General features: G+C 42.1%; 1 protein-coding gene across 3 annotated transcripts in view; it reads left to right on the plus strand.

Annotated features, from left to right (window-relative positions):
* LOC149161370 (Mitochondrial substrate carrier family protein) overlaps nucleotides 1-16,710 on the plus strand; it is a 308,927-nt gene that overhangs the window by 46,382 nt on the left and 245,835 nt on the right. Inside the window, exon 2 of one of the 3 annotated variants that reach the window (XM_089436972.1) lies at nucleotides 15,696-15,771. In XM_089436972.1, coding sequence (XP_089293098.1) covers nucleotides 15,696-15,771 — 76 coding nt within the window. Of the gene's footprint in view, nucleotides 1-15,678; nucleotides 15,772-16,710 lie in introns of all 3 variants that reach the window. The other 2 variants (XM_089436973.1, XM_089436974.1) reach the window with 2 other exon arrangements.

The following is a 16,710-nucleotide window of genomic DNA, read 5'->3' on the forward strand; positions in this document are numbered from 1 at the left end:
TGACTTGATCCGCCTTCTAGATCATTCTCACCCATATTTTGATTAATACCTATTAATACTTTAATATTCCTAAGTTTAGACTTAGGAACCCCATTAAAAATATTAATTATTTTAGTAAAATACAATCCGAGTGGAATTTCACCAAGCGGTTTCTGGGTTCTTTAGAACTCATGTGCCTTAGCCTCTCCACCAATTTTCATGGCTAGAGCACATCCGATGTTACCAAAACCTAACACTCCCTCTTAGCGAGGAAAATGCTCTAGCAACAATGTCCAATTGCATGCTGCTCTGTCTCTGAAGCAGCTCTTTTCCGCACTGCTGCTGCTGTCATTGTACTGCTGCCCATGACACTGCCACTGCCACTGCTGCATCTGTACTACAACTCCCTCTCAAATGCTGCATCTGCTATGCTGCTAGCACTGCCACTGCTAACACTGCATTCGTACTGCAACTCAGTTGCTGAGAGAAGCAACTGAAAAACATCCAAAATTACTGAACTTAACTGTGTTCAGCATAATACCATGAATGTTGGAATCTGACTGCTACTAGTCTCTGACCCTCTGAATCTTCTACGTTGCTGCTGACTTTTGCACTGCTGCCAACCTTGCTTTGCGCTGATTAGTCTCTGGTCTTAGGCTACTGCATCTGTCTCTCCAAACAATCCATTGCATCATCTGACACTAAGTCCATCTCGCTCCTGCTGAATCTTGGGCTCTCGTAGCGAGAAATTGATTCAAGAGGTGAACTCCTCAAGGATCCTGCCCACTTGTAGTCCTTCCCACTACAGCTCAATATCGCTCCCTCCTGGAGATGCGTGGGCACTCATGGCAAACTCATCTTCATCAATCTTTGCTGGAGCAGCCTTAGGATCATGTTTCTCATCCTTATCCTTTTGCTTGAAAGGACACTGGGATGCAAAGTGGCCCATCTCGCCACATCTAAAACATATCACCTTTGAAATGTCCTTCTTCCGCTTCTGCTTTTGCTGTCCCTTTGATGCTAGAGCTACGTTCTCCTCCTCCTCCTTGGTCTTTGTGCCACTCCTATTGCTGCCATTGAGGTTGACCTTAACCAGATCCCTCTTTAATTCCTCCTATTGAAGGGCTGCCCAAATCTCCTCCCATGAAGATAGTCTTTCCCTGCCCAGTATACTTTGGACGAAGACTTGCCATTCATCCGAGACTCCATTTAGGGCCGTCCTTACCATCACGGTAGACTGAGGAGTAGACCCCACTGCAGTAAGTTGGTCTCTGGTGCCCTAAAGACGTTGAATATAGGAGTTAACCCCTTTTGCCTTTTGCATCAATGTCCGCTGCAACTTTTGTTCTAGGTACATCTTCCGTTGTTCGGAAGAACATTCATATAGTGAAGACAAAGCTTCCCACATATCTCAGGCTGTATCTTTGCCCTGCAAGTGTGAGACCGCATGATCTCGAACTCGATCGAGTATGAACCTCTTTGCCTTCCCCTGCTCGGCCTTGTACTTCTTCTTCTGATCATTGTAAGCGGGAACAACCACAACACTCTTGACATAAGCTTTGAGATTGTACTTCTCCCAAACAACTAAGATTCTGGTCTTCCATATGACATAGTTGGAAGTTCCTTCCGACCTGGCCTGATCTTTGAGCCCATGTGATGCCATCTCACCCAAACTGTCGAATTGACTCCTCTAGTCACTGCTTAACACTGATCTGATGTCTGGCAAGTGAAGAATTCGAACTTTTGGCGAGAAAAGTTCTTTGAGGAGAAAATTCGCCTTCTATGTGTCTTTGCTCTTTACTGACGGATTCCTGCCCCGACAGAAACTGTGTCCTTCAAGCATTGCGCTGAGGCTCTGCGTCACTCCCTCTAGCTCTGCAAACTCACGAATTGGAAATCGTACTTCTCTATCAACTCTCTTAGAGAGAGATTTCCTTAGAATATCTACTTCCCGGCAAGGACTGTGCAATCCATTCAAGGGGATTTGAACTGCTGCCAAATGCAACTATTGGCTTCTCTGCTCAGCATTGGATCTGCTCTTCTTGTTTCGAAATCAACGCTCCGATACCATGTGAAAATTCCTAGTCTCATGGAACCCCTACTGTAGCAAAACTGAATTTACTTCTCCTACTTGATTTTAATATACGCTATCAAGTTATTTTCTGAATACTGAAGTAAATTACTTCTGCAGCCTACACTACTTTAAATTTGATTACATGAAACAAAAAACTGAGCAAAGAACAAGATACTTAGGACAATTATTTTTGGACAAAATAGTCCCCAGAAAAACCCAATGCGAGAAAACTGGTGCAACAGCTTTGATGGTTTTCTATTATTAAGTTCTGAATACAATGTTGGATGCCCTCTTGACAATCCAGTGACAGTGAAAATACAATGGCGGAAAACTGAGTGAGTTTTACCTCACTTCACCGCGACAGATTCTGGCTGATCCGACAACAAAACTAGCTAACACCGACTACCTTTGCATTGGCCCTGGGTAGGCCCTCCATCAGCCTTACAGGCTTTGCGTTAGCTCTGCGCTGTCTCTTCTGTCTTCTGCGTCAACCTTTCGGGCAGTTCCGACAGTTCCCCGACAGTTCTAGCTCTTTGCATGAGGGTAGCTACTGCTTTTGCGCTAGTCCTTTTGGCTCTGCATCAGGCTTGTGTGGGCCCAGATTGGCCTAGCGTCAGTCCTCCTAGCTGCTGCGTTGCCTCCACTAGCTTCTCTCTACCTCTCTGTGAGTACTCCCGAACTATCCCTGCCCCTCTGCTGCAGAGTGATCACCTAGTTCGAATTCTCAACTTCCCATCAACTCCAGATCAATTCATTCTCTCAGCATGTGTTTCTAAATGAACCCCAAGCCTCCTTCTTATACTTTTCTCATTGAGACTTCAACGGCCAAGATTAAGCCTCTAATCAACGGCTAAGATTAAAACTTGACTTGATCTGCCGTCTAGATCATTCTCACCCATATTTTGATTAATACCCATTAATACTTTAATTTTCCTAAGTTTAGACTTAGGAACCCCATTAAAATATTAATTATTTTAATGAAATATAATGCGGGTGGAATTTCACCAAACGGTTTCTAGGTTCTTTAGAAATCATGTGCCTCAGCCTATCCACTGATTTTCATGGCTAGAGCACATCTGATGCTACCAAAAACTAACACACAAGACTGCTCATTCCTTCAAGCAACAAATATGAAACCCTCTAATTATTGGTCCCTAATTTTGGTAGTTGATCTACTATTGTAAATCCTTGTGGGTCTCAATAAGAGATGTTTCTTTTGTACTGTGTAAAATTTTCCTAACTCAAGATGACTGTTGTCCTATGTTTCTTTATCAAATAACTAAGATGTTGAATTAATTTAATAATATAATTAAAGTTTTGAACATGCAACAACCACACATATAGTTGGAAAACATGAATAGCAAAAGAAAAATAACCGTTTAAGTACACACAGAGTTCTGTCCTTCAAATCAACATATCATTAGTGATCAAAACTCTTACAGAGACACCTCAAAATTGAGGTTTTCATCTTGCTGGACATGTTGGTTTGTGGTAGCATCGGATGTGCTCTACCCATGAAAATTGGCGGAGAGGCTAAAGCACATGAGATTTCCAAAACCTAGAAATCGTTTGGAGAAATTCCTACCCGGATGAGGAGATATTAAAATAATTAATATTTTTAATGGGGTCATAAGTATAAACTTAGGAAAATTAAAATATTAATGTGTATTAATATAATTTTGGGTTAGAAGGTTCCAAGTGATGAGGATCAAGCCAAATCTAATCTTGGCTGTTGATTCGGGACTTGATCTCGGCTGTTGAAGACTCAATAGGAAAAGAGTATAAGAAGAGGCTTGAGGGTTAGTTGGAGATACACCAAATTTATCAGTCAGTTCGATTTTCTGGAGCGGGGTTTGCTGAGAGAATCGAACCAGTGATCTGTTGCAGCGAAGGGCAGTTCGGCACAAGGTCGAGAATACATAGCAGAGAGGCAAAGACAGTGCCAGAGAGGCAGCGCAGAGATTGGAAAGGCTGACGCAGAGGCAACTAGGACTTATGCAGAGGCTGAGGAGGCTAGTGTGGGTGACGCAGAGGGCCAGAGGGTTGACACAGAGAGGCAAGTGGCTGACGCAGAGGCAGCAGTAGCTGCGCAGAGGCTAGCAGAGCTGACGCAAGGCCAAGAGGCAGTGTTGGAGATTTTCGTGGGGTAGACTGGAGTTGAGAGGGTGATGCAGTCCCTAACAGAGTGACGCAGAGCGGTGGAGAAGCTTGGAGCAAATTTCGTCGTCCAGCTAAGGAGTTGCCATAGTTGCTGTGGGATAAATCATCCGGTGACTCATCAGCCAGAATATCTGTCTCCAAGGAGAGGTACTTCTGCCGAGGGCATTCTCTGTTTGGTTAGCCATTTCTGGCACCCTAGTTGTATTCAGAACCTGCATAATAATAAAACCCTCATATCTGCTGCACCGGTTTTCCCACATTGGGTTTTCCCGAGGACGATTGTCCAAAAATAATGGTGTCCCTTGTGTGATTGTCTCAGTTATTTCAATTGCTGATCTGTATATGTGTTAACGCTGCATTTGTGTTTATTTTCGGTATTTATATTTATAAATAACTTGTTAATGAAAAGAACAAGTAGGAGAAAATAAACCAGATAATGCCGTAGGGATTTCTAATGTGTCAGACTTGGAAATTTCAACATGGTATCAGAGGGCTGCAAATCACAAGAGAATTGAAGCCACCAACAGTAATCTGAAGAATTTGCAGCAGTAGCAGCTGTCTTTGAGAGACAACGCTATTCCAGAGCAGAAGCAACAAGAGAAGTGACGCAGAGGGCCTACGTCATCATGTTGATCCAGGAGGAGGTTCAGCGTAGAGGTAGAGGGGCAGATCAGACCTACACAGTGCCCAATCATCTTTCTCAGCCAGGAAGGATTGACGCTGTGGCCAGGAGGCACAGATTCTTCCGTTGATGGGATTGCGCAGAGCCTGAAAGGCTCAATTTCTTCAATTGCCAGGGCTTGGGGAGTTGTGGGCAGATTGTGATTGAGAAGCTGGTGGGGTGTTGGTTATGTTAGAGCAGAACAATACCTAAGGAGATGGAACCAAGGTAGAGGGACTTGCTACTTTGATGGATTTCTAGCCAAGAAATCCAGATCCATGTTGCAGTTGGAAAGAGGATTGGAGAGGAGCGGTTCGACAGCTGGCTAGAGGATTTCCAGGAGGAAAATCAAGACTTACAGGGAGATTTCTAGGAGGGAAGTCGAAACTCAGAGGGAGTCCACAAGAGGAGGTGAAATGGCAGTGAAAGGACTGAGGGATCATGACAGGTTGGACGGGGCTTCCATCTCTGTCATCTGGAAGGCTAGGATCCTAGCAATCTTGGATCAACATCGCATCAAGGACTTTGCCTTGAGAACCATGGCTATCCTAGTCGACCCAACTAAGAATGAGAAGTATGAGGATGCAATGGCGAGGGTGAAGTGCATGATCCTAGACGAGGTCAAAGATCATGTCATACCACATATTGCTGAAAAGAACACAACAAAGGAAATGTGGGATACTTTGAAGACCTTGAATTAGGGCACTTCCGTGCTGCGAAGATGCTATTGGAGAATCAACTGCAGTCATATCAGATGCAGAAGGGAGAGCAGATAGATCCATTCCTTCTCAGGTTGCAGGAGATTCGCGACCAACTTACTTCCGTGGGATCTACACGGGATCCATAATTTATGGTTAGGACTGTCCTGAATGCAGTTTCTGAGGAGTGGGAGACATTTGTCCAAAGTATTTTCGGCAGGGCTACTCTTCCAAGATGGGAGGAGATGTGGGCAGCTCTTCGCCAAGAAGAGATCAAGAGGATGACCAAGGTAGGGAGTAGTGGTAAGGGAGGTTTAATCAAGAAAGAGGAGGAGGAGGATGCGGCTCTAGCATCTGCGGGACAACAAGGGACGAGGAAGAAGAAGGACATCTCCAAGGTGAAATGCTTCCACTATGGGGAGCTGGGACATTATGCATCCTAGTGTCCTAGGAAGAAAAACAAGGGAGAGGCTTCCGATTCTAAGGCAGCTCCAGCTAAGGCGGAGAAAGAGGTCGAGACTGATGACGACTGTGCCATGAGTGCTCATGCACCTCTAGAGAAGAGGTGGTGAGACATCCATTTGTAGTCAGGAGGACTACATACTAGGGGCATGATCATTGAGGTGCCCAAACTCTTGGATCATATCCGGCTACGGGAGCCCTTAACGACAGTAGCAGGATGACAGGGGTTGGGTGGAGAAAAGTGTAGTGGAGTAGCAAGGCAGTGTTTGGGTGCAGAAACTTGAGGCAGCGCAATGGAGGTTGCAGCAGTGTGAGAGGCACAAAGGTGTATGCAGCAGCGCAGTGGCAGGAGAGGGAGCATAGGATAGCAACAAAGGCAGCTTCAGTTTTGCGAGGCTTCCAAACTAACTGGGATGTCAGTATTTGGCAGAAGTCAGTTACCTACTTCTCAGAAACTGAGTTGCAGTGCAGCGGTTAGTAGTGGTAGTGCTAGGGGCAGCATGGGCAACATATTGAGAGGGAGCTGCTGTACAGATATAGCAGTGGAAGTGGCAGTGTCATGGGCAACAATACAAGAAGCAACAATGCAAATGATGTAAGGCAACAGGCCAAGCATCAACATAGGTACTGATGCGGAGGATCAGTGTGATGTTTCCATGGTGAAGCATTACTAGAGTACATACCTTGCTAAGAGGGAGTGTTGATTTGTGGTAGCATTAGATGTGCTCTAGCCATGAAAATTGGTGGAGAGGCTAAAGCACATGAGATCTCCAAAACCCAGAGATCGTTTGGAGAAATTCTACCCGGATGAGGATATATTAAAATAATTAATACTTTTAATGGGGTCCTAACTATAAACTTAGCAAAATTAAAATATTAATGTGTATTAATATAATTTTGGGTTAGAAGGTTCCAAGAGATGAGGATCAAGCCAAATCTAATGTTAGCTGTTGATTAGGGCCTTAATCTCGGTTGTTGAAGACTCAACAAGAAAAGTATAAGAAGAGGCTTGAGGATTAGTTGGAGATACACCAAATTGATTAGTCAGTTCGATTTTCTGGAGCAGGGTTTTGCTGAGAGAATCGAACTAGTTATCTGTTGCAGCGAGGGGTAGTTCAACACGAGGCCGAGAATACATAACAGAGAGGCAGAGACAATGCCAGAGAGACAACGCAGAGCCTGGAAAGGTTGACGCAGAGGCAACTAGGACTTATGTAGAGGCTGAGAACTTAGGAGGCCAGTGTGGGTGACGCAGAGGCCCAAAAGGCTGGCGTAAAGAGCCAAGTGGCTGACGCAGAGGCAGCAGTAGCTGCGCAGAGGCTAGCAGAGCTGATGCAGGGCCAAGAGGCAGCGTTGGAGATTTTCATGGGGCAGATTGGAGTTGAGAGGGTGATGCAGTCCCTAGTAGTGACATAGAGCAGTGGAGAAGCTTGGAGAAGCTTTCGCTGTCCAGTTAAGGAGCTGCCATAGTTGTTGTGGGATCGATCATCCGGTGACTGATCAGTTGGAATATCTGTCTCCGAGGAGAGTGACACAGAGCAGTGGAGAAGCTTGGAATATCTTTTGTTGTCGAGCTAAGGAGTTGCTGTAGTTTCTGTGGGATCGATCATCTGGTGGCTGATCAACCAAGATATCTGTCTCCGAGGAGAGGTACTTTTGCCAAGGAAATTCTCTGAAGGGTGAGCCATTTCTGGCACCCTAGTTGTATTCAAAAACTGTATAATAATAAAACCCTCAAATCTGCTGCATCAATTTTCCCGCATTGGGTTTTTCCGTGGACGTTTGTCCAAAAATAATGACGTCCCTTGTGTGATTGTCTCAGTTATTTCAGTTGCTGATCTGTATATGTGTTAGGGCTGCATTTGTGTTTATTTTTGGTATTTATATTTATAAATAACTTGTTAATGAAAAGAACAAGTAGGAGAAAATAAACCAGATAATGCAGTAGAGATTTCTGACGTGTCAGACTTAGAAAATTCAACAGGACACACATATCTACATTAGATTTTCCTACTGATCATTCAAATTTGCTAGATCTGCCCCTTGAATGGTCAGATCTGCACTAGATCTGGTTGCTGGTTCCTAAGATTTGTTAGATTTCCCTGTTGAATACTTTGATCAGCCCTTTTACTGAATTGCTTTACAATACTGTTAGATCTGATCTGACCTTGGCTCTCCTCTTGTCCTTTGAATCAGCTCAGATGATCTTTCTCTGATCTCCAAAGTATTTTTGATGTCCAAAATGTGTGTGTACAACTTCTCCCATCGTGTCCTTATTTATGCTTTAAGCAACTAATCTCCCCTATCTTAGCAATTGACCTCAGGTAATCTTCTTAATCTTAGCAACCACCTTATCTCAACAATGAGATATGTTATGAAGATTAGATTAAATCCAACTCACTAATAATTAAGAAATCTCTAGAATATTTCATTTAGATTTCTAAGATTTAAGATATTTAGCGAAATTAAACTCACTTTTATTTAATAAGTGAATTACAAGATGGTATTTTTTTCCACTTTTACTAAGTGGGCATTGGAAGTTGCCTTAAACCACTTTTGCACATTCACACCTAATCTGTCGCAAGTGGAGGGGGTGAGGAGATGTAGGTGGGAATGTTGTCTAGGCATATTGTGAAGGGAGGTGGTGTGGGAGAACATGGTCAAGGGGCCAAGGTCAAGTGATGTGGTATGGGATCAAGGAAAAAGGTTGCACCAAAAGGCTTTTCGGGAATGGAAGGGAGCATTACAAAGTTCTTGTCTCCTTCATGGGAGATGCTCATTTCGTATGGTGGAGGAGGTAATGGTATATTTTGCAGATATGAGGAGAGGAAGATGAGTCATTTGTGAGGTTCAAAGATTCATAAGGCAGGAAACATGTGTAGGTTTATGGTTGTGACAACAAGTAGAATGGGCGTAGGAGTTGAGGGTTTCTTCCATGAGGATTGAGGAAGGTATCTCATATTTGGTTGTGATTGTGTTCAATGACTTAAGGTCGGTGGTGTAAGATGTAGTGTGATCCCTATCAAAAAGGAAGGTGGTGCGAGTTGGGGGGGGGTGGTGGGATGGGCCGAGGGGGAGGGGAAGGGGGAGGAGGAGAGAGGGAGAAGGTGAGGAAGACGTGGTCTACGAAGGGAAGCTGGAAAACTGAGAGTTGTTGACTATAAGGGAGAATGCCTTAGTTAGCTAGGACATCGACAACCACTGCGGGTCTCCCTCTGTGGGGGTAGCAAGTAAAAGCTCCTGAGCCCTGAAAATAAGAGAGTCTGTTTAGGATTAGTAAGCCATGGCATTCACCCAACTACAAGAGGTGCCTCCTATAACTTGAGGGGTTCATTCCTATCCTATAAACTTCTATTAAGACCCACAGTCTTTGGTTCTAGCTCTTGGAAGAAAAGTGTGTCCTCAACTCTATCATGATGAGGTAACTTTAAGTCTCTAGGATGGGCATTGATGTCTCTGTGAAGAATGACCTCCCCAAGAGTGGAGTAATGGGAGATTTATGCATAAAAATTAAGGAAAGGGTTTCCCTTAGACTCCTTATGTAGTGCAAAGTGCAATGAGGTTGGGGGGAAGTAGCAAATTGCAGTGTAGCTATTTCGGAGAAAGGGGTTGTTTCGATGGAACCATACCCAAAAAAATTTAGCATTTTTATTTGATGACACTATAGTAACGTTGCACTAGAGGGTTTCTTTTTTAGGACATGTCAACCCCCCTGGACCCTCTTAACGTTGTTAGATATAGTCTCCTATTGATATGACCATGCCCAGTGGTATCCATGGATTAGGGGTGCTGTTCGCATGGGATTGGTGTGTGTCTCTGTGAGGCAAAGGAGATTGTAGGACCTAACCGCATCAGGAAGTGTGCTTAATAAAGACGAAAATGTACCATTACATTTCTAGCAACCAATGGAGATGGTAGGCCAACACCACTTGACATACACCTTGGTTGAATGAGATTGTCATTTGGCCCAAGGGGGTGGGAGTGCTGGAGGGGATGAATCACAAATGTCGACGTTGAGCTTACAAATAAATGCCCACTACCCTTCCTTCTGCACAACAATGACTTGGGCCCTAGATAATTTGTGTTTCACTTGTTGGGGTTTGGTGAGCTTAGGATTGAGAAAGATCGCAGGAGGGAAGTTAGTTTCTCTTAGCTCAGAGGGCTATGAGTTGGTCTTCTCTTGTTAAGAAACGAAGGAAGAGCGTGGAGTTGGGACCCATCCATGTGTGCTCAAAGGTGATGTCTTTTAGTTCTAGAGTGTCATGAAGAAAAGAGGTGCCTATTTATAGGGGGCGCAATGGGGCCATGGGAGGGAGGAGGCCAAAAACTAAGATTAAGCTCTGAAGCTCGCCCAAAGCTTAGAGGCATTCCTCGTATAGTCTCTCCTATACTCTTCCTTCGACCATAGTGAGTGGGGGAGGTTGTTCCCTTTTTCAGACCACTTCAACACAAGAATTGAGTGCTTGTTGCTACATTTTTGTCGCTTGTTTAAAAACGACCCATTGTGATCTCATATCTTATAAATTTTAGTGTTCAAACTTTCCTTTTGGAGCGTGGGAGTATCCCCAATTGGTTTCTGTAAGTGCATGTTTTCTTGTGTTTTTATTTCAAAAACTGGTTGTTTGAAGTTTGCTTTCAGTTGCAAGAAATTCAACCCTTTGCAACAATGTTGGATGTTTGAAGTCCAATATGAAATGTAATTCGACCCTTTGCAACAAATGTTGGATGTGTGAAGTCAAATATGAAAAGTTCTACTCTATGACAATGATTGTGGGGCTATAGGTTTGTAATTTTGTCCTTTGTTGCTATCACGATTACTAAGGGACAATCATTCTCTAAGGGTGATGATAGTAGGGGTTGCTTCATTTCTTGCCTAAAGTAGCTCAAGACCCGAAATATTCATGACCTCATTCTTTGCTAACCTTTGGTCTATTTGCATCTCTTGTTCCCTTGTTCATTGCTTGTGCCCTTGGCCTCGAGCTCTCTCTTCCTTGGCTCAAGCTCCAAATTGTTGCGAGTTCTACTTATGTTCTCTGTCGCATGTTCTCTTCCTTGATTATTGGAGCACCCTAATACTCGATAGCACTACCCCATGTAATTCTAAGAGCGAAGAGCCGTCAAGAGATGTCACTGTGTGGAGAGCTCGGATGGGAGTTGGATGCGCAAATCGAGAATTGAGGTTAGGTTTACACCATAAGGGCATAGTTATGGAGAGCTTGGGCTGGAATTGCGGGAGCTGGATGCAGGTGGAACTACAAGAGTTTGATGTGGGGGTATTGTAGGAGTTGTATGATGTAATTGCGAGAGTTGGACACTGTGTGAGAAAATTTTAGCAACCAAGTGCCACGAAACCCCCTTGCGAAAAGCTTGGACGGTAATTGGGTGCACAAGCTGAGAAGAATTGTGGGAGTTGGACATGGGGGAACGGTGGGAACTAGATGCAAAAGATACTAAGCAAGAGTTCTAAGGAAGATAAGGGACATTTAAAAATAGAAATCCCTAAAAGTAGGAAATGAAAGAAATGATGGCAAATCACTAATCTATACATACTTTAAAAATAGAAGCTCCCAAATTATGCCCTATTTTTTAGGAGATGAAGGAAATCAATGGAGAAAGGTAACACTATGGTGCTTTTTTTTAATCACATAGCTTTGATGTCTTACTAAGTTACTAGGAGATGGCAACTTATTCCATCATTCACAATCTTCCTATGGTGTTGAGGTTACTTTGGTATTTTGAACCTAGATAAATATATGCACTTTGTTTTTTTCAACCCAAATACATCAACATGATCTCAATACAAGATGGACATGCGGTACTTGATTGTTGGAAGTATTGAGGTGGGGCGCGGGGGGGGGGGGGGTGAATCAATATTTCTTTTACAATTGTTATTTTTTATGCCAATAAAGATCACTTATAAACTAGAACACAAAATGATCAATAAGAATAAATAATTTTATTAATAAGATTGACGAGGATTCCAATCCTCTTTACAACGAATCAAGTACAATATTGCTTCAAGGCCTTAACCCTAGATGAAGACTCCAATCTTCAAACCACTTGGCTCCAACATGTATTTTTCCAAGCACCAATTTGGTCTTCTTGTGGACTCCAATCCTCTAGGGCTCCAAGCCTCTGCTTTAGTTCTTCATTGTAAGTTCAACGGTTCTTCAAGGCTCCCAATATCTTTTGCTATGCCCCCAATTGATCTTCAAAGTGCTCTAGCTCATCAATGACAACTTTACGATTCACCGAAGGTGTCTTCACAACTCTTCAAGATACACTAACACTTTTCTTCAAGGTCACTCCATGAGGGCTTAAATCATGCTTCAAAGGTCACCAAAATCACCTTCAAGATCAGATTCTTTTAGGTCTTCCAAATATCTTCAAATAATGCTTACCTTAGCAAGATGTCTTTAAGGGGCTGGTCCAATCTGATTCCTGAAAATCTGATTTTCAAAGTTTGCATCAAACAATTCTTCTACTGCTTCAAGATTGCCTGCTCTTAACCTGCTGCAAAAATTTCTTTAATGGATCTTTGTCTCCATGACTCATAGTTTGTCCTATCGAACAACAGAGCTTTCCCAACTTGTTTTGCTTCTATTTTCATAGTTGAAGAAGAAACATCTTTAGAAGGATCAAAGGCTTTCTTTCTTGGCTTTGCCATTTGTGTTCTAAAGATCTACCTTCTAGCTGTTAGGCTATGAGTGAAGGTACTTGCTCTAATTCCAAGTAGTCTACAAAATCTGCTTCAAGATGCTCTAGGGCTGCTCCAAAAAGCTCTTCAAGATATACTCCAAAACAAGTCTTCAAACACTCAACAAGTCAAGATATGAGTTTGTCTGAAGTAAGACTTCAAAGATGCTCCTAATCAATAGATCTGCACACCAAATCTTTTGTGGACTGCCCCAATAAGGTGTTTTTTAAGATACTTCAATGAAACCTTCAAGAATGCAGATGTCACATAAAATATGCTTCAATATGCGCACAAATAATCTCACAAATATGCTCAGGAAGTATGTCAAAGATCTGGTCTAAGTCTGCTTTGAGTGGCCTAGGATTGGCTCAAAAAGGGTAGCCACAAAACGTCCCACAGATCCAAAGATAATCAAGTCCAAAAAACTGCAATCCATGGTGAACAAGTTTGAAATCAAGGTCTGCAACAAATATGCAATTGTCTGCATCTTTGGAGTCTGCACTCTGAAATGAAATCTGTAGCTAGTCTGCAACAGGGCCGAGTTACAGAGGTATTGTTGCAGGTCCGAAATTACAGTACCGCAGGTCCGCAACAGGCCTTCCACAGGGCCGAAAATGCTTCTACAGCTCAGCAAGGAAGTGATACAACATGGTATTGGACATTGGATTCAACGCTCTCCGTGTGTTTTGCGACATGGACTAACCACCTCTCGTGGATCCTAACTCTGGTGATTGTAGCGGAGATTAATGCCTGTAGGTTTTGGTCTAATGATAATCGTGATTCCACCAAGTGGTATCAGAGCGATAGATCTCGAGTTCGAAACTCAGCCGGCTCGCGCTGGGGGGAGATTGTTGGACATTGGGTTCAACACTCCCCGTGTGTTTCGCGACATGGACTCGTCGCCTCTCATGGATCCTAACTCTGGTGATTGTAGCAGATATTAATGCCTGCGGGTTTTGGTCTAATGACAATCGTGATTCCAACACAGGGCCGATTTTTCAGTGTTTTTCCACAGAAAATTACAGACAAACAACAGAAGAATATATGAAAAGTATGCTCCTTCGTCCTTCCTTTTTTTAACCTTCTTTTGCTGGCTGCTTTCTTCAAGAACTTGGCCTTAGATCTAAAATTCTTTTCTGCTCTTAACCAAATTACAGTGTATCCCACTGGTCCAAGTTTTTCAAAAGTCCACAATCCTGAACCTAGCGACAAAATATTTCAAAACAGAATTTGTCCAAAAACACTGATCATCAATTTCCGCCCTCCTTTTCTCTTTTGTCTCAGATCCGAATCCTCTGTGCTTCATTGAATTGCTATATACTTGCTTGACCGGATTCCCTTTCCAAATTGATGAGCCTGGGTTTATATTTATAGTTGTTTCGTCCAAGTTGAAGAGACATGTCTTTACAGGGGAGCAGACATGTCCTAGTGAGCTCACTCAAGTCAGCTTGCAGTCTTTTAAAATCTTAACATACGCAGATTTAAAAATTTAAAATCTCTGCAATGACAAGGAGTTAGGAGGCAATTGAATATTCATTGGAAAGGGAATGACTTTCTCTACAGGCAGGTGTAAAGAATATTTTAAGGATTTATCTCAGTTGTCACAAATAAAATATTTTTAACAATAGTCTTTGGAATATTATAACAGTTCCTTAACTAAATCTTTCTCAAGAGTCATGCTATGGATTCTTTCTTAGTGCATAGTACAAGGGTTCCTAGAGTTTGCACCAACAGAGGCAAGAGTTTCATTCATGCATGTGAAGGTTTTCTTCATAGGCTAAGGGTACCATACTCGTAGGCTTTCATTTGGCTTAGGGCATCATAAGTATTAGGTTTAGGACTTGCATCAACAAGTTAGGACTTGAGGCATCTTCTAGAGCTTAGGGCTTCATGTAGCAATCAAACATCTAGAGCATAAATGCACTTAGGATCTAGGGTATGGTCACCTAGGGTTTGCACATGCAAATCTAGGGTTGCCATCAAATTAATGCTAGGGTTAGGACATCATGGATTTGGCACCTAGGGTTTCTTCACAATGTTAGGGTTTCGCCTTAGGGTTCTTTAACAAGCAAAGGGTTTGCCAACAAGGCTAGGGTTTCATCTTCTTCAACAATGCACCCAAGTTGCCATCTAATTGACATCAATGACAACTTTATCCAACACTGATATGGCATTAAAATTTGCTACCTATCACTAAAAATTCTTGTTTTTCTTTGCCACAATATTCAGTAATAGAAGTGCAAGCTTTCTAACCAAATTAGCAAAGTCTTCCTTGTTAGCCACGGCAAAGTCCAGGGTTGTAAATCTGACAAAGTTGAGGTAGAATGCATCCACGAGGATAGTATATTTGCATTTAGAGAAAAGAATGCCTTAATGGGAGAAGGGAAGGATTTGCTTCTTAAATAATAACTTATTAGAAGTTTTTATCAATCTTTTTGAGTGACTCATCACTTCTCGCAATGTTTAAGTGGTACTATTTCAGTAATGTTGGACTATTAGTATTATTGGAAGTGAGCTTATTTCTTTAATTCTTTACTAACTTTTCTCAATGTTCTTTGCCCATTCTCAATGTTGGACTGTTAATATTTTGGGAGTGAGCTTATTTCTTTAACTCTTTACTTACTTTTCTCAATGTTCTTTGCCCATTCTAACTTGTTTTTTATTTGAATTCTAAATTACAGGGTTATAGATGATGGGAATAACATATATATTGGTGATGAACTTATGATTATATTTCATAGAAAGTATTTGATTTGAGTTTTAAAGAAGTAATACTGATTTTTAATCATTGTTATTCACTTTCTATTTTATTTGATGACTATTACTATTGATAATTGTTTAAACTTTGTCCTTTTGTAGTTATGTGTTACTAATTTTAACCTGATGTATATCTCTATGATTGGTCACCACAGTTGTAATATAAGTTCTTTCCTTTATTCTGTGTTAGATAATACAGTGGAACAGGTGACTGCAGGTGTGCATTCACAAATGGATGTTTCTTCGCTTGTTGCTAGAGTTCGATCATTGTCGGGACTGACAGGTAATTTTTTAAGGAAAGATGACATTGTTTCTAGTTGTACCGTATGCTTTGAAGATTAGTAAAAGGTTATATTACAACAATTGGCTAGAAGTTTGCACTGTTGTGTATGGTAATTTGCTGACCTTTTTTGTTTCAAGGCATAAAAATGAAAATATTCTCTTGGACTTGTGAAGGATGATGCTTCAGTTTCAATGATTTTTGCTTCAGTTTAGATTTATAAAATGACAATTTATCTTTTTATTTGGCCGCATATAAAAGTTGCTTCCTTTTTTTCCCCGTTTTTCCTTTTGATTGTCTGCTTGACCCATAAAAACCATAGTTACACGTGTACCGCTCCCAGCCATTGGAAAGCATGTACCCCATGCTCTGGCACTTCTGGGAGCTTGGGACCTGGTACGAAATGTTCTGAAACCGCCAGGAGCATTTGCAGGTACTTTGGAGCTTTCCCGGAGCGTGGCTGTGCAGAATTTGGCGTTTCGGGTACTGGTTTCGAATGGGAACATAGCTCTGGAGTTTGTGGGAGCTCCGATCCATAAAGGAGTGCCTAGATATATGCACTGTAGAAATGCCATTTGATTTTGGAGAAATGCTCTGTAGTTTGGAATACCCACCATTGCAGGTGTTGGATATTTGTTAAATGATAACAATCATTACCAGATTGTGCAGGTACTTATGTCTCATAATGTTTTAAAAACGATGAGACATTTACAAAAGGATTGTGTTGATTGCTGATTCTTTTATATCTATTCTGCATATCTAAAATACATCTTTAGGAATTAAGAATTCCAACAATGGTTAAGATAGAACCATGTACCTTGCCTTTCGTTGGTGCTTGGGTTGTATGTTAAGTCACATGACACGAGGACATGAGACAAGGAGGACACGTAAATACGAGTATTCGACACGAGACACAACAACCCTGGAAACAAGACACGAGGG

This window comes from Pinus tabuliformis, chromosome 5_2 (genome assembly GCF_031772625.1).
Source record: "Pinus tabuliformis cultivar Carrire ecotype Pingquan chromosome 5_2, CPIR1, whole genome shotgun sequence".
NCBI classification, from domain to species: Eukaryota; Viridiplantae; Streptophyta; class Pinopsida; order Pinales; family Pinaceae; genus Pinus; species Pinus tabuliformis.